This window comes from Cannabis sativa, chromosome 6 (assembly GCF_029168945.1).
Source record: "Cannabis sativa cultivar Pink pepper isolate KNU-18-1 chromosome 6, ASM2916894v1, whole genome shotgun sequence".
Lineage (NCBI taxonomy): Eukaryota > Viridiplantae > Streptophyta > Magnoliopsida > Rosales > Cannabaceae > Cannabis > Cannabis sativa.
In genome coordinates, this window is record NC_083606.1 from 22,399,071 (window position 1) to 22,417,874 (window position 18,804).

Below are 18,804 nucleotides of genomic sequence, written 5' to 3' on the forward strand. Positions count from 1 at the left end.
GTGAACCATGCAACATTAAATATTATTTCTGATCTATATTAATAAGTATATTTGATTATATTGAAATGAGTTTTATTTAGGGCATAAAACCCAACAGTGTGAAGCATCCACAAAAAGGAGTGGACATGGTAGCAATAATTTGTCTAGAACTATTCCTTAGATATTCTCCAAAACCTAAAATTCGATTCATTGTGTCGATGGCTACATCTGTGTTCAATTTGAGGTGGCCCGAAGGAGGATTCATCCAGTCAACAACCCGAGAGACTGCTGCTGGTGCAGAAGAAGCAGCAGGTTTGTTGGTGTTGGCAGCATGGTAATCTTCTATAAAAGAGAGAGCATAATATAGAAAGACATCATGTGGTTTTGGTTTGGTACCATGTCTCTCTTTATTTCTTTTAGTCCAAATGCTCCAAAGGATTGTTGCAAACTGCTCAATTTTTAAGGAGGACCATTCAGTGGATATATGAAGAAATAGTTCCTTCAGGTTCATGTGCTGAGAGATGACAGCTTTATTTCAAAGTCCGAACAATGCCACACTCGTTTGGCACGCTTACAGTAAAATAAAGCATGGAATGTTGTCTCATTTGCTCTATTGCATAAAGAGCATAAACCAAAATCTGATATATGCCAAGTGTGAAGAATGTTCGCTACAGGAAGGCAATCGTGAATGGCTCGCCACAAGAAGATACAAATTTTTGAAGGAATTTTCAATCCCCAAAATTTTTTCAACCATTATTGAGCTTGTATTCCGCTAGTTGTAGGTTGTTGTTCTTCAAGTTTTGTTGCTAGTGAATAACCAGATTTAACTGTATAAACACCAGTAGCTTCATGATGCCATGTCAAAGTATCATGATGTTTAGTTAAAGTTAATGGAATCCTTTGAATCTTAGCAACATCTGAAGGAAGAAACAGGCTGTCAATTAAGTCATGATCCCATTGTTGACAATTTAAGATGAGATCTCATACTTTCATTGTGGTATCTTGACCTGTGAATTGTAGAGGTTGAAAAGAAGTAATACCTGGCAGCTAAGGGTCAGATGCACAAAAATTTTTTTCACCATTACCAACCTTCCATCGAAGTCCTTTTGAAAGCAATTCTTTACCCCAAACAATGCCTCTCCAAGTTAAGGAAGGGTATGAACCTAAATCGGCATCAAGGAAAGAGGAATGCTTGAAGTATCTTGGCTTGAGTATTCGGTGGATGAGTGAATTTGGATTGGAAAAGATTAGCCATGCTTGCTTTGGCAAAAGGGCCTGGTCGAAATGGACAAAACTCTTAGAACCCAACCCTCCTTCAACTTTCGAATGAGTGAGAGCTTTCCAAGTTTTTCAATTAATGCCTGAAGACGATGAGTTAGATCCCCCCCAGAAGTTGTTGCATATAACCTCTATTTGGTTAATAAGAGATTTGGAAAGCTGAAAAACAACTCATGGCATAAGTTGGTATAGCTTGCTCAACCTCTTTGAGTAAGACTTCCTTGCCACCAATTGAAAATAACTTTTCTTGCCAAGATGAGAGGAGATTCCATAACTTGTCTTTGATTTCACCAAATAATACCTTCTTATCCCTACCCGAATAGGAGGAAAGACCCAAATATCTTTCATGACAAGGCTGTATTGCCATTTGTAAAATCTGTTGAAAGTTGGATTGGATGGCTGGTAGTGTATTAGGCGAGAAGGAGAGTACTAACTTCTCTGGATTAAGGCATTGACCTGATGCACGGCAGTAATAATCCAAGGAACGCTTGATCACCATTGCTGGCCTTTTATTTGCTCTACAAAGAACAAGGCTATCATCGACAAAAAGTAAATGAGATACCATAGGAGCTTCGCGAGCTATTCGAAGACCTTGAAGGTTGCCACCATTTTCTTCACCCTGAAATAATCTTGAAAGACCTTCTACACAGATTATAAAGAGAAAGGGAGACAACGGATCACCTTGTCGAATACCACTGATTGGAATAACATGACCTTGAGTAGAGCCATTGGCTGAAAAGGAGTAAGTGACGCTGCTGATGCATCGAAGAATGAGATCCACAATTAAAGAAGCAAAACCCATAGTAGTCATAATATTCTGAATAAAATGCCATTCCACCCTATTAAAGGCTTTACTCATATCAAGCTTCATGGCAGCATAACCTTCTTTACCCCTTTTTAAATGCTTTAATGAATGGAGAAGCTCAAAAGCAACCAAGACATTGTCCGTAATAAGTCGTGATTGAAGAAAAGCACTCTGAGATTCTGAAATTACCAAAGAGAGAAAAGGCTTCAATCAGATCACAATGGCTTTGGAAACCAGTTTATAAAGCACGTTGCAGAGGCTAATAGGTCTTAATTGGGACATAGTAGTAGGATTTTTGACTTTAGGAATTAGGGTGATCAAAGTTTGGTTAAAGCATGTAGGGTCCCCCCCTCATTGAGTACTTTCAACACTGTTTTAGACACTAATTCACTAACTATATGCCAGTAATTAATGCAAAACATTACTGACATATCGTCTAACCCGGGACTACTATCATCACTCATGGAGGAAAGTGCAGCAAAAACATCCTCTTCAGTATACGGCAAGGTAAAAAGCTAGTTGATTTTTGCTGTGATAGTTCTTGGAACCGTATGTAGAACCTGGTGTAGAGCATTTGAATCAATGCCTGTTGTTGTAAAGATATTCTGAAAGTAACTCTCAATAATGTGCCCAATTTCTGAATGTGTTTTTTGCAGTACACCTTGATCATCTTGAAGAGAAGTGATTATGTTGCTGTGATGCCTGCTGTTGGCTCGTTGATGGAAGAATTTGGTGTTCGAATCACCAGATTTTAACCAAGAAACACGGGCACGTTGATGCCAGTAATCTTCTTCTTGAGCTAAAAGTTCATCAAGTATGTTCTCACTTGTCTTAAGTTCTTCAAAGTGCGAGCGACTAACATCGGATGAGTTGTGAAGAGCTTCTACTTTCTGTTGGCTTATTTTAATTTTTTTTTCGGAAGATCACCGAATTTCTGCCTGTGCCAAGCTTGTAATTGATGAGAGCATTCTGACAAATTTTACAGAACTTGTGTAATTGGATAGACTGAAGCAGCATTCCAATTCTTAGGAATAATTTATGTACAAGCATCTTCATATAATCAAAGCTTTTCAAAGCAGAATCGAGACTTAAATTTTTGGTTTGAATTTGACAGCAGAGATGTAATTGGAACCAAAAGGGCTCTGTGATCTGATTGGAAGAAATCCAAATGAGTAACTGTTTGAACATTGAAAGTGTTTAACCATTCTGAATTGATAAAGCCATAGTCCAATCTTTCCTTCACATTTGTTATATTGGTGTTCTTGTAATGCCAAGTGAACCTTTCACCATCAAAAACCAGTTCTTGTAATCCACACATGTCAATTGTATTCCTAAAATAATCAATTTGAGCTTCATTCTTTAAGTGACCTCCAAGTTTATTCGAGTGAGAGATGATTTCATTAAAGTCCCCCATGAGTAACCATGGCAATAGGGGTGCCGAGTCTTTGAGTTTGGTCAACAGTTCCCATGTGAATTTCCCTTAAGAAACAATAGGAGAACCATAAAATCCCAAAAAATGAAAAGAAGGGCCATCATCAAAGGCCATATAACAATCAATAAAGTTTTGTCCATAATTGATAACAGTTACACTTACATTAGATTTCTAAAGAAAAAGCAAACCACCACTTAAACCTATCCTAGGAACTTCTATACCATTAGGAAATTTAAAAGCATTGCGAAATTTAGAAATAGAACCTTAACTAAGCTTAGTTTCCATAATAAAGATAACATCAGGTTTATGTTGCGAGATGAGCAAACGTAATTGACGGAATGCTCTCGGATTGCTCAAGCCGCGAGCATTCCAGGATACAACATTCATGGTGATTGGCAAGGCTGAGAATCAGCCTTCGCCAAAGGAGCACCATTACCATCAGCCAACAGTGAAAGATAAGACATCTCAAAGGTGGGATCCGATTGCTGGTGCAGATTAGAGTTGGCAATATCATCCAATGGAGACATTCTAGTACGACATCGTTTCAGAACATTGCGAACATTATCGCCGGAGGTAACTAGTTGTCGTTTGGAAACAAGGAGGCCATCCTATTGTCACTAGCCGAAGCCTGGCTATTATCCAAATCAGAATTTGAGTCTTTGGTTGCTGCATTATTTTGGGGAATGAAAGGTGTAGTGGTAGAGGTTTTGGATATTGAATAATTCCGAGAAGGAGATGCGGAATTTACAGTAGATGAGTGAATATGTGTATATGCTGGAGGAGTGGCCACCGAAAGTCTAATGGAGGAGTTAATTGATGCCGATGTCGAACTGTTTGAATGTGGAATGTGGGAGTTGGTCATTGAACTTGTAGCAGCAGTAGGTTGTAATATCACTTCAGGGACATGCGTGGTGCTTGAAAAAGATACAATGTCTTTGGTACAATGCTTGTCATCATTGGAGGGGGTAGATGTAGTGGCAATATCCTGGGAGTGTTTGAAAATACTAAGTGTTTGATCATGACTATGATTGGAAGGATAGTCAATTGGATCTTTTGCAATGGATTTTCCCTTCTCGCGGCTAGAAGTGTGGGATGGTAAAGCAGGAAAGGGCCTAGGATGAGCAATGATTAAAGCAATAGTATTACGAGCAAGTTGCGTGATAAAAGGCCAGGGTCCAGACTTGGAGAAATCTTGTCTATACCTGTCATAACTTGACTTAGGAAGAGGAGATCCTTCCAACCAGGGACCATAAGGGAGATCCGATCTCTTCCTTCATCAATCTTTTCCAAGAAAGAAGGGCATTTATCAAAAACATGTCCAATGATTCCACATTCATAACAAAAATTAGGAAGCCTTTCATAACGATACTCCAGCCATAATTCATCTTCCATCCACGAAAAAGTGACAGTTTATCCATGCAACAATGGCTTCGAAACATCAATACCTACCTGAATTCAAAGAAAAGGTCCCCATCCTTGATTAAGAGAATCATCATAAACCTCTAGGAAGGAACCAATCAAATTACCTATCACCTTAGCCAAGGATTCCGATTTGCTTAAAAAGGGTAGACGATAGACTTGCATCCAAAAGGGGGTGATGGTGTAAGAATTGAAAGGGACATTCTGCAGAGTACTTGGTGGGCATAAAATCAAATGTTGATTATGTAAATGCCAAGGTTCCTTAGAAAGAACCCTTCTTAAATATCCTTCGCATCCAAACGTAATCATGAAGGAATCTTATTCATAAGAGGATACAGAAACTTCAAATCTACATTTCCATTGTGTAGAGATTAGATTGGTCAGCTGTTTTGGATTGAAGCCTCTTTTAGAGAAGACTCTACAAAGGACACAGTGAGATACTGGTCGTTGAGGGGGTATTGCAATATTTGATAGATTAAAAAATTTTCTTTCTCTGACAGATAGAGCACGAGAGAAGTCTGGGTGGAAAGAATCCATGGAGAAAGGCAAGAAAGATGATAAAAAGTATACTGAAATAGGGAACAAACCAGAGAATTGGGGGGGGGGGGGAGAGGAGTGGTGGTCTGAGAGAAAACAGGGAGGCGCAGGGGAGGTTATACTCAAAGTAGGAGGAAAACTGACACTAACTGCTTATAGAAAATACTAAGTGCCACAGAGCAACATAAAGGGCAGACAATACTCTACTTGTAAAAAATTATTTTACTAAGAAAAAGGGAATGTTGATTACAATTAATGGTAATAAATAAAAAATTTGGACATTCACATAATTATTAATATTTATAACACTCCCCCTTGGATGTCCATAATAGCTGCCTCATTAAAAACCTCGCCGAGAAAATCCAGTGTGACAAAACTCGATCAAGGAAAAAAGAGTGCAGTATGAAATTACTCCCCCTCATTTTGGCATTCATAAAGATCCTTTAATCGACGCATTCTAATCTTGTGAACCATCTTCTCAAAAGTTGATGTTGGTAATGACTTTGTGAATAAGTCTGCAAGATTATCACTTGATCAAATTTGTTGAACATCGATATCACCATTTTCTTGAAGATTGTGTGTAAAGAAGAATTTTGATGAAATATGTTTATTTCTATCTCCTTTAATGTACCCTCCTTTAAGTTGAGCGATGCAAGCAGCATTATCTTCATAGAGAATTGTTGGTACTTCTTGATTAGATGTTAATCCACATGTTCCTCGAATATTTTGTGTCATTGATCTTAACCAAACATATTCTTGACTTGCCTCATGAATTGCAAGTATCTCAGCATGATTTGAGGAAGTAGCCACCAGAGTTCTCTTTGTTGATCACCAGGATATAGCAGTGTCACCGCAAGTGAACAAATAGCCAGTTTGAGATCTAGCTTTATGTGGATCAGATAAATATCCTGCATCTACGTAGCCAATAAGTGGTCACCCACAATTATTAGAATAGAACAATCATTTATCAATGGTACCTTGAAGATAGCGGAGTATGTGCTTAATCCCTTTCCAATGTCTATATGTTGGAGCAGAACTAAATCTTGCTAACAAATTGACAGAGAAAGCTATATCAGGTCTTGTACAATTAGCAAGATACATCAATGTTCCTATTGCACTAAGATATGGTACTTCTGGACCAAGGAGCTCTTCATGTTCTTCTCTAGGTCAAAAATGATCTTTTTCCACATTAAGTGATCTAACTACCATTGGGCTACTCAATGGGTGTGATTTATCCATATAAAATCGTCTCAAAATCTTTTCTGATGAATAAAAATTTCACATTTTAAATGCTCAATTTGTAGACTAAGACAAAATTTTGTTTTTCTTAAATCTTTCATTTCAAACTCTTTCTTTAGATATTCCACAGCTTCTGAAAGTTTTTCACGAAATCCAATAATATTCAAATCATCAACATAAACAGCAATGATAACAAACTCATGACATGAACTTTTTATAAAAACACATGGGCGAATAGGATCATTTTTATATCCTTCTTTCAATAAATATTCACTAAGTCGATTGTACCACATGCGTCCTGATTGTTTTAATCCATACAATGATCTTTGTAATTTAATTGAGCACATTTCTCGATTGCTTGAATTATATGCATCAGACATCTTAAATCCTTCAGGGATCTTCATGTAAATATCACTATTTAGTGATCCATATAAATAAGCTGTGACTACATCCATTAATCGTATATCAAGTTTTTCACTGACAGCCAGGCTAACCAAATATCTTAATATTATTGCATCCACTACAGGAGAATATGTCTCCTCATAATCAATACCTGGCCTTTGAGAAAAACCTTGTGCCACAAGTCTTGCTTTGTATCTAACAACTTTATTTTTCTCATTTCTTTTACGTAAACATAGCCATTTGTATCCAACGGGTTTCACACCTTCAGGTGTTTGGACTATAGGTCCAAATACTTTGCGTTTAGCAAGTGAATTCAATTCTGCTTCAATTGTTTCTTTCCATTTTAGCCAATCTTTTCCATTTTGACATTATTTGATAGATTTAGGTTAAAGATTCTCGTTTTCATTTACAATTTCAAGTGCTACATTATAAGAAAAAATATTAACGAAAATTACTTCGAGTCGGTTCCATTCTTTTCCTGTATTGACATAATTTATTCAGATCTCATTATTTCTAATATTTTCAGGCACCTGAATCTCTTCAAAAGATTTGTTTATGTCAACATCTTCCTCGAAATTTTCAACCTCTTCATTAGGCTCATCTTGATTATTTGCTCCCTTTCTTTTTCGAGGATTTTTATCTTTGGAACTGACTGGTCTACCACGTTTCAAACGTGCTTTAGAATCATTAGTTAATTGTCCTTCTGGGACTTCAATTCGAATCGGAGCATTTTCAGCTGGAATATGTGATTTTGTAATTTTCTTTGGGTCAGTGAATGCATTTGGTAATTAATTTGTAATATTTTGCAAATAAATTATTCTTTGAACTTCAAGTTCACATTGATTTGTACAAGGATCAAATTGAGATAATGATTGTGCATTCCATATAATTTCTTTTTCCACCTATTTCTTTTCCCCTCCCCCTAAAGCTAGGAAACTTGTCTCATCAAAATGAGAATCAGCAAAACGTGCTGTAAATATATCGTAAGTTGTGGGTTCGAGATATTTAATAATAGATGGAGATTCATACCCAACATATATTCCCAGCCTCCTTTGAGGACCCATCTTTGTTCGTTGTGGTGGAGATATCGAAACATATACTATACAACCAAAGACTCATAGATGGGAATTATTTGGCTCCTGACCAAAAGCCAATTGTAATGGAGAGAATTTGTGATATGATGTTGGCCTAATGCGTACAAGTGCTGCAGCATATAAAATAGCATTCCCCAAGCTATAATTGGGAGTTTTGTTCTCATAAGTAATGGTCTTGTGATTAGCTGGAGGCGCTTAATAAATGATTCCGCTAGACCATTTTAAATATGTACATGAGCAACAGGATATTCTATATTTATCCCTATTGACATACAATAATCTTTAAAAGCCTGTGATGTAAATGTTGGAATTTAGTTTACCAGGATCTTAGATCTACTAACAAGTATGTTTATTAACACCCTAAATATGAACTTTCTAAAACGATGAAATAAACACATATAAAGTTTAGGAAACCTTACATTGGGTGCAGCGGAACATAATGACTCCTTCCGTTCAGATATCTAGCCCTTGATTCCTTTCTGTAGCAGAGCATTATCAATATCTGAACCTGGATCTCTTTCTCTGAATCTTTGATGCTGAAACTCCTTTTGCTGAATGTCTTTCTTCACGATCTTCCTCACTATGATTGAGGTATCACTTGATGTGTGTGGGCACTACTCTCACACTAAGATTTTTGAAATTGAAGAGGGAAAGAGAAAGAGAAGGGTCAGCCAAAGATAGGGAGAGAGAAGGCTCAGGTTTTTCTGATTCAGAAAGTGTCAGGAAAAAGTGTGTAATTTTCCTGAAGCCTTCACTATCTATTTATAGCATTCCACTAGGGTTAGGTTTGAATTATTTGGCATTAAAATAATGAAAATATCAGTTTAAATTGCCTACAAAAGTGGCTGGCCATGCTTAGTGGATTTGGGCCTCACTTTTTGTAATTTTGCAGTTTTATCTTTTCTGGATCTGATTTTCTCAAAAATGCCAATTTTCTAATTCAACCATTTAAATGTCAATTCTAACAATTTAATAACTATAAATAATTATTAAATAATATTGTCATTTATCATATTTATTAATTGAACCATACAGAGTATCATAATTAACAAATATGCCCCTAAAAACTCTTTCTTTACAATTTCGCCCTTACTTAGTGAAAAATTCACAAATAGACATAGTCTAATTTGAGAATTATAATTGATTAATCAAAACCAATTACATGAGTCTTACAAGCAATATTATCTCAACTAGTGCGGGGACCATGGGTCTATATAACCGAGCTTCCAATAAGTAGATCAAGAATTTAGCACTAAAATTCACTAACTTATTAATTCTTCGTTGAATCCACGCATAGAACTTAGAATTTCACTCTCAGTATATAGAATGCTCTATATGTTCCACCATATAGACACATCATTAGTTATCCATTGTTATAATCCTAATGTGATCACTGATCCTCTATATGAATGATCTACACTGTAAAGGGATTAAATTACCGTTACACCCTACAATGTATTTTATCCTTAAAACACTTGACCCCGTATAAATGATATTTCAGCTTATGTGAAATGAGTACTCCACCATTTATGTTCGTTTGGTCAAGCTCGAAGGAGATCATCCTTTGCTTACTATTCGCCAGATAGAAGCTATAGATTCCATGTTTATGCTAGCGCTCCCACTCAATTGCACTACCGTGTTCCCAAAATGTACGTATCACCCTGACCTAAAAGTAGGCTTAACTAACAAATCAAAGAACACGAATAGCCTTTCAAGATTGAGCCTAATCATAACAGGATTAAGATCATTTGATCTAGGATCAACTAGGCGATATTGACTTGAATAGATATTACGGTACGTTTAATAAATCTAAGTCAAAGTTCAATATCGGTCCCTTCCGATGCATACTCCATGCATCCAACCTGAGCTTTACTTTAACCAATGCTCTGGAAAGAACATAGCATTTCTCCAAATGCAAGTAAACTCTGTTGTAGATTATCATATCAGTAAAACCCTATGTCTGATAAATCTAGGAAACTTTATTCACATAGTCATGTTTACTTTCCAATGTGTTGACGACACAATAAACAGGATCAAGTATGTGAAAAGGGTTTCAGATGAATTTATACATTATGTACATATAATCATGAAATAAATCATGTGAACCATGCAACATCAAATGTTATTTTTGATCAATATTAATAAGTAAATCTGATTATATTGAAATGAGTTTTATTTAGGGCATAAAACCCAACAGTAAATTCACCAGCATTATCAAGGCTGATTGTCTTGATTGCATAGTCTGGGAATTGTGCTCGTAATCAGATTATTTGAGCAAGCAATCTTGCAAATGCTACATTAAGAGTAGATAATAAGCAAACATGTGACCATCTAGTTGATGCATCTATGAATACCATAAAATATTTGAATGGTCCACATGGTGGGCAAATAGGGCCACATCTGTCGCCCTGAGTTCGTTCAAGAAATCCAGGGGATTCAATTCCAACCTTTACCGGTGAGGGCTTAATGATTAACTTTCCTTGAGAACAAGCAGCACATGAGAACTCACTGGGTAATAGAATCTTCTAGTTCTTCAATGGATGACCATGTGAGTTCTCTATTATTCTACGCATCATGATTGAACCGATATGGCCTAACCGTTTATGCCAAATTAATAACAAATGAATTTTTCTGGTTTGTGAACTTCTCGCTCATAATAACATGAGTTTCTATTGTACTTATACGTGTAACGTACAAACCTGAAGACAAACTAGGTAATTTTTCTAATATGCACTTTTTTCTTAAAACAATAGACGTAATGCAAAGATACTCAAAATTATTTTCATCTATTGTCTCAATATGATATCCATTACGATGTATATCTTTGAAACTCAACAGATTCCTTTTTGATTTGGTAGATAATAAGGCATCATCTATAATAATTTTTGTTCCTCTAGGCATCAATATAATGGCTCTTCCAGAACCTTCAATTAAATTTGTAGTGCATGATATTGTATTAACATTTGCCTTCATTCTTGATAAGTTTGAAAAATATTTAACACTTCTAAGTATTGTATGAGTGGATGCGCTATCCACCAAACACATATCTTCACCATTATATGTAGAATCATGTATACGATGACAAATGTCCATTACCTCATTAACCAACAAAAAAAACATAATAAGCTCAAAATATAAATACTTAAATAATAAAAGTTCATTACATAAACATACCAAATAAAATAAACACCTTAAAGTAAATAAATAATATTAAAAAAAACATAACCAAGAAAAGTGATTAATTGTGAACATTGACATCTCCATTATCGATATTCATGTTATCACTAATGGGATCTTCATTAAAAATAATCTGCAACATTCAAGTGCGTAATATCCAAGACTCTTTGAGAAAACCATAATCTTGATAGGCAAAATTTGCTTCTATTTTCTCCACACAACATTAATTTAGAAATGATATTAAACATTGCAGAGTTATAATCACTTACTAATTTAAAATCTTGCAACCTCAGGTGCAACCAATCATTCTTAGCCTTTGGCAATATGACAGTTTTCTTATGGTCATGTTTTTCTCTCAAATTTTTCCAAAGCCCAATAGGATCTTTTACTGTTAAATATTCAGATTTTAACCCCTCATGGAGATGATGGCGAAGGAAAATCATAACCTTGGCCTTATTTTATTTAGTTTCAGTATTTTGATCTTTGATGGTGTCTCCAAGACCCATAGCATCTAAATAGATTTCAACATGAAGAATCCATGATAAATAGTTTCTTCCAGAAATATCAAGTGCCACAAAGTCAAATTTTGCAAGGTTTGCCATGAAAAAAAAAATATATCAATATAAAGTGTAGATTATTAGACATATACATAAAGTTTGAAAAATACAACAAAATATAACACATAGACAGTAAAAAAAACTAAAATATAGAATAGGATAATAAACAAATCAACACACATATATAATATATAGGCATCTATATAGATATATCTAAGCATAGACATATATTGTATAAATATTGATTTATTACAAAATAAATAAAAGAATAAAAAAAATGGCTAACTCAAATGTGTTTTAGTGAGATGAGTATATATATACATATATATATATATAGTTAGCTCATGACTTTGAAGCAATTCAAGAACACATATACAAAAATATTATCATACCTTGGTTAGAGGCTCGTGCTGATAACGTATTAGTTTTATTTTTTTTTTTTAATTTGACAGTTTGGCGGCCTATCCCAATAATTTGAGGACGATCATCTCTTACCGCTTCGACAACAGTGGTTAAGTCAATTGCTTCCCTTGATATATAAAAATTAATTAGTAGTCTTTTATTGTATTTTTTAGACACTGTGTAGTATTTTAGAGATTTATGCATAATATGTAATGTGTTATTTAGAATCGAACTTACAAATTATTATTGTTGTTATTAAAAATGATTGTAATCATTCATTTTTAATTAAGTTTTTTTTATACATACTCTATATAATTACAAAAATAAAAATTATATTTATTATTATTGAAAAAAAATGAATGAAATGAAATGTAATAAAATTAAAAGAAAAAAAAAATAAAAGACTTATACATTCGCAAAATGGGATCAAAATTAATGTGACATTTTATCCCATTTTTTTTTATCAAAAGTGGGATAAAATTGGTACATTTTATCCCAGTTTTTTCATTAAAAGTGGGATAAAAAGTACCCTTTTATCACACTTTTCTCTAAAAATAGAGATACAAGGGATATTTTTTATCCCGATTTTTCATTAAAACCGGGACGAAAAGGTATTTTTTATCCCCATTTTTATGAAAAACCCGAAATAAAAAATACCCCTTTTATCCCGGTTTTTTAAATATCTTTTATCCCACTGGCATACATCCCGATTTTTATTTTAGCGAATAAAAAGTCTTAAAAACCGGGATAAAAGGTCTTTTCTTGTAGAATTGTAATTATTAGATAAAAAATAAAAAGTAAATAACAAAAATTCCACGCTAGTAACAAAATGTATTTTTACTGCCAAAAATATGACTTAAGTACTTATCTGCTACCTAACATAAAACTTAAGTATTTATGCCATAATTTACTTTTTTAATAATGCATCTAGACATTAAATATGGGTTTTAAAATTAAGTTTACACATATGGCATAAGAAATACAATAAAACAATTTAAAAATTAAAAAATACCATAAAAAATGGGCAAACATAAAAGTGCCATATTTTTCAAAAAAAAAATTAAAATCCCATATCATGTGTAATTTCCTCTTATAAATAGTGAACTAAATATAGTACAATTTTTTTTTTTTTCTTTTTGTGTAAAATTTAACATTGCATTAAAGATGGTCTAAAGGCTAAGACGGTAAGAGCTCAAAACTAATGATTCATGGTATAAGATTAATTAATACTGCAATCACTAAAACTCATTGTCTAAATACACTATTGATTTTTCTTGAATCTTCAAATATTTATAGTTTCTCAAAAACTCGACAGAGAGTGTCACTTGCAATTTTCAAACCGCAATATACGTAAGGCCATTTCATATGCAAACGTGTTAATTATAAATGAACTAATGAATAAGAAACATCCATTAAATACAATCAGATATATTTATATTTACACGCCATCTGCTAAATATACTAAATAAGCTAAAGTGAAAAAAGGAATCATGAAGTTATATCACTACATTTGCTACTATACAATGTATCATGAAGTTGTATGAGTAAGAATTTAAATTTCAAAGCCTAATCAGTGGATGGAAAATGAAGATTTCTATAAAGCAAACTGAGAACCGCGGGAATGTGTACCGCATCAACTTAACTGAGTTGAGCAATGTCAACATCGTCCGGTAATTTAAAGGTGTCTGCTGCACCGAATTTCCTTCGCTCTTCTGAACCTTCTGTATTTTCTTCTTCATTACTATCATCTTCATCATTCATACAATATAATGCTGATGATGGATCATGGACACTTTTGGATCGACAGGATGCTGCTGCAAGCATACTCACTTGACCAAAGTGAGAGATTTCCACAACAACTTTGTCATCGTCAACTGGAAGAGGTTGTTTCCATGGCTCGCCGTCTATTCTCATGAATGTATGGCTGGCTGCTGCCTTATGAAACTCGAAACGGACTCCACTTGCCTACATTGCAATATCAAAATTAAGAGTTTTTAGAATTATAATGGTTATAGATATGAAAATCATAATGAGATGATGTTGTAATGTGTATTAGTATTAGAATTATATTGTACCTGTGCAAGACGAGTGCCATGTCCATTAGGAGCTAGCAAAACCAGGCCATGCCAAGCATTTCTAAAACCAACTATCTCAAGAAGGCCATCGTCTACGTATGGAGGTGTCAAGTCTCTCTACAAGAAATTAATTGGTCAGCATTTAGCATGTGTAGGTGAGACAAATTAAAGTTTGGAAACAAGCCACTAAAACCAAAATACCAAGGAAATATTGAGAAGCGAAAACTAACATCATGCAGATTGTTTCCCTTCGGTTTTCCCCATGGATTGAGTCCACCAGAGAAACTGGGCAAGTTGAGGCAAACAACAGACCTGATACTGTAAATCAAAGTCAAAAGCATTAATAATTAAAAAAAAAAATAATGTTCAATTATATCCATGCGGAAGAAGTAAAAATGCGACTCTAGATCTCTGTGCAATGAGGCATGGAATTAATAAATTAAAATATGAGACATAGTTACAAAACTAATTTTAAGCAATGAAAGAGCCTATCAAACTGTAGATCTATCTTAATCAACCACCGGCATAGATTACTGTATTAAACCAATCATTTAATATAGCATAACAGAGAATAGATTCATATATATTATGTGTGTGCGCGCATTTTCACAATCATTTGTTTGTGGAGGTAACAGATTCTGTCTCACCAGCTAGGTATGCTGAGTTCTTCCCATTGACCTGGTTTTTTCATGATCATGACCTTTGTGAGCTGTGCTATATTCCTGTAACGAGATAGATGCTGTCACAATACAGACTACCAAGATGAAAGATATTAAATTCTAAGAACTATGACCAAGTTTAAGGATGTAACCTTGAAGCGGGATGAATCAACGAAGCACAAAACCATCCTTGGGTGCAACCAAGCTTCAAGTAAGTACTCTGATCAAGTCCACGAAAACAAATATCAGTAGCGCATCCTTCCAATTTATTTGCAGGAAATCCAATAGATAATAATCAAATAATTCTGGTGATGTAATTTATAAAAATTTGTTAAATTGATCAACACATTCTTCTTGCCACAGTATTTGTTTACATGAAATAATGCTGTACCTGATTAATTAATTGATTTTTAAACTTTTCTGGATGCAACTTTCTTTCGGAGTGAAATGCATAAGATACTTGAGCATCCATTCCTGTACAGAACAACATGTAATTGTTAGGGAGCTATGTAAATAAAGCAGAAGTGACGTTTTCTCTGTACTGTTAATTAATTGTATAATATAGGGATTGTGGATTAGAAACAACAATATCATTTCTGTAATTTCAGTTACTAGAATATTATTATCTATTACACATAGCAAAAGGAAATGTATGCTTCTAAATAAAGTAGAGATTAGTAGTTCACTACTACTACACTTCAATTGTCTGACTAATATTAATTCCTCAGTAAACTGTCCAATGCATCACATAAGTACTTTATGTCAATAATTCATTCTTACCCATACTGAAATAGTTCCAGAATCCTCCACGGTAAGTGTGGTAGCCTTCCTGAGAACAGAAAACAGAGCAATTGGCAATAAGCATACAATTTTACATTCAATAACACAAACAAAAGGGAAATTGCAAAGGGTTTATTTTATACACTAAGGACAAGGAAACAGTAAAATGAAACAATAAGTCAATCCCACATACCATATTCATTTCATCTGTTTTGGAGACTCGATTAAAAGCATGCAAAGAGTGGGGTAGTTCAAGAGGTGCTATAGGATCACAACTTCCTTCCTTTGGAGCCTTCATTCTCATGATAATGTGCCAGCTAAAATAGCAAAGAGATGAAACTAAGTAAACAAGAGAAAATTTAACCCAAAATACTATAACAAGATATCCTTTCATTTACCACAGTTAGCTTCCTATTTAAAGTTAAGAAGACAAAAGGAAACCGTACAGCACCTTACAGCTTCTTCAGTTACAAAACAATTTTTTCACCCGCTAATATTTATATATATATATATATATATGAGGCTAGCTTAGATTTACAGTTACAATTAGCCAAATGAATACTAACATAACATTAATCCCCACCTAACAGCTTCAAATAAGGAGCAATTCCATCTCAAAATATTTCCAAAATACTTTTCCATGATGTTAGTTTAACATCCAAACACACTCTTTCAGATCCTTAGTTTCATATCAAATTCAGCAGTTTAACCCACCAATAAATAGAAAACGCTGAATACAGTTCACATAGATCATATCTCAGTCATTATATCACTAAAATGTCCAAATTGTAAATTTATTGTGTTCACTGGTGATGCAATGTGCATTAGACCTTTTAGCTCAATTTTTAATGACTCGTTAATGATCAGTGATACAAAAAGCCGTTACACATGTTTAAGAGGGTTTGGGCAAGAGTAATGTTAAGTTAAAATCATGATTATATTACCTGTCAATTTTCATTTCCCTCGCTGTCTTTACTTTCTGCAAGAAAGATTCCACGGATTCTTGGCTTGTTCCAGGATTTTTCTTTCCCTGTAAAAAATTTGACAAACAAATAACATGAAAAATAATTCAGCATTGAGTGAATGAGATTAAACAGATTTTAAATACTGGCAAGACCCAGATAGAATATTAATGCTGAGAAAACAAGGCAGTTTGTATTGATAAACACTGCACTCAAATAAAACGAGCAGCATGGTAAAACTGTTGAGAGAATTCATCCATATAGTTATTGTTGTTCAATGAAGAGAAAACATGTTGACTGTTCTAATATTAGAAACTTACCCAACCAAACGAAAAGGGAAGGTTATTTCCAGTTCCTAGTGGAACTGTAGCAATTGGAGGTGGATGAGGAAGTTTAAGATCAGAAACCACTCCAAGGAGCCAACTGGCTGTACCATCTCCACCTGCAACCTGTTGAAAAAAATTTATGTAAGAAGAGAAAGAAATCGAGATTAAAATTAAGTTCTTAATGTATCATATCTTTGTAATCAGCCGTGTGTCTGTGCCAACCTAACACGTAAACTCACAATTATCTTTAATCTCTTCTCAATTTCAGCTGCAAAATTATCTCCACTACCCTTGAGTTCATCCAAAGTAACATATAGCTGGTGTAACACCTTATCAGGTGCCTTTTCTCCCAAGTCAAAAACCTGAAAGATAGCGAGAAATTTAAAAAGAAGAGACAATTATTTAGAAACGAATCATGGGAAATCCAAAAGACAGATTTTCAAGATTCTAAAGCGCCAATAGTTATACATATATAGAATCAGAATCGAAATCAATAATAATAATAATAAAAAAGTACCTGATTTTTGTTAAGAAGTTTTTGATATGTACGAAGGAGTTCCCCTCCTAGCTGACCACCACTTTTGGTATTTATGAACACAACGACTGGGCAACAAGGAACATGTCTAGAATCTCCAATGACCGATCCCGGCACAAGAATGTAATCTGGAATATAATAGTCCTTAAGCACATTATTATCAGCTCTTAAATGAGTCATGACCACCTCCCAACTGCAGCACTTGAAAATAGAAATGGTGAAAAACAGTTAGAAAATTATTGTATTCTGTCGAATGGAATTATGTACAAATCAAATTTCAGAACATATTCTCTAATCAGTGACTCAACAAAGTGTTCCCAAAGGATAAAACACTACTTTTGATTTTTCTTATGAAAAAAGTAAGAACCTTTTATCCGAATCCGAAAAAAAAAATTCACAAACACAAGAAAATGACTTCTTAGAGTATAACTATCCAAAGTGAAAAGGGTACGTATTTCACTATTTCTTGAATTGCACGTATAATATGTGAGAGAGATTACAACCTCTTGGAAATAAAATTATGAAGTGAACACCGAAGTTCTGCAGATACGGAATGAGAACCTATTGAAAAATCTCTTAAAAGAGTGGTTGAATTGACCGAAATTCTGGTCAAAAAGGTCATCTTGGTATTTTGAGAGGAATGGGATTATAAAGAAAGAAGGAAGGGAGAGAGCGGTTGCGTTTACTTTTCTTGAATAATTTTCTTAGCAATGAAACAGTAATAAAGAGAGAGACGCGTTGAGAAAAAAAAAAAAGATGCTTTACCTGAAAGAGAAACTTCATAGATGCTTCCAAAGAGAGAGATTCAAAAGTGGAAGCTACTACTGTTTGGGAGGGAAGCGATTCTTCGTTGATCTCTCCGACTCGGATTCGAACGCGTCAAAGCTACGAAACTACATTCAAATATATAACTACGCATATATATACACTCTTTCATTTTATTTGATTTTTTAGGTAAAACTCACTAACCTCAAATTCAACTAAACACCAGTTAAGAAAAAAAAGCGACTACACACCAAATTAGTTTTTGTGTTAATTGAGCAGAGGCTTGGAGAGGTGTCATACTCATAGCATAACCACTACAACACCTGCATTCTTTTCGTCAAATTCAACTAACACTAAATTACTTTTTTAAACATCAAAGTT

General features: G+C 34.3%; 1 protein-coding gene across 5 annotated transcripts; it reads right to left on the minus strand.

Annotated features, from left to right (window-relative positions):
- Positions 1 to 13,697: 13,697 nt before the first annotated feature.
- Positions 13,698 to 18,804, minus strand: LOC115695775 (diacylglycerol kinase 1). Of its 5 annotated transcripts, none has more exons than XM_030622851.2 (13): positions 18,424 to 18,804; positions 17,641 to 17,859; positions 17,363 to 17,485; positions 17,118 to 17,246; positions 16,780 to 16,865; positions 16,029 to 16,152; positions 15,836 to 15,884; positions 15,447 to 15,529; positions 15,208 to 15,275; positions 15,044 to 15,118; positions 14,627 to 14,714; positions 14,397 to 14,513; positions 13,698 to 14,286 (listed from the first exon to the last, which is right to left on the minus strand). In XM_030622851.2, exons 1-13 carry the CDS (start codon positions 18,439 to 18,441, stop codon positions 13,960 to 13,962), a joined length of 1,506 nt encoding a protein of 501 aa, XP_030478711.1. In that variant the 5' UTR covers positions 18,442 to 18,804; the 3' UTR covers positions 13,698 to 13,959. The 5 variants fall into 5 exon arrangements, with proteins under 5 accessions (XP_030478711.1, XP_030478713.1, XP_030478710.1 ...); XM_030622853.2 differs by having other exon boundaries at positions 17,641 to 17,851; positions 18,424 to 18,803; XM_030622850.2 differs by lacking the exon at positions 18,424 to 18,804 and adding an exon at positions 18,162 to 18,365 and having other exon boundaries at positions 17,641 to 17,851.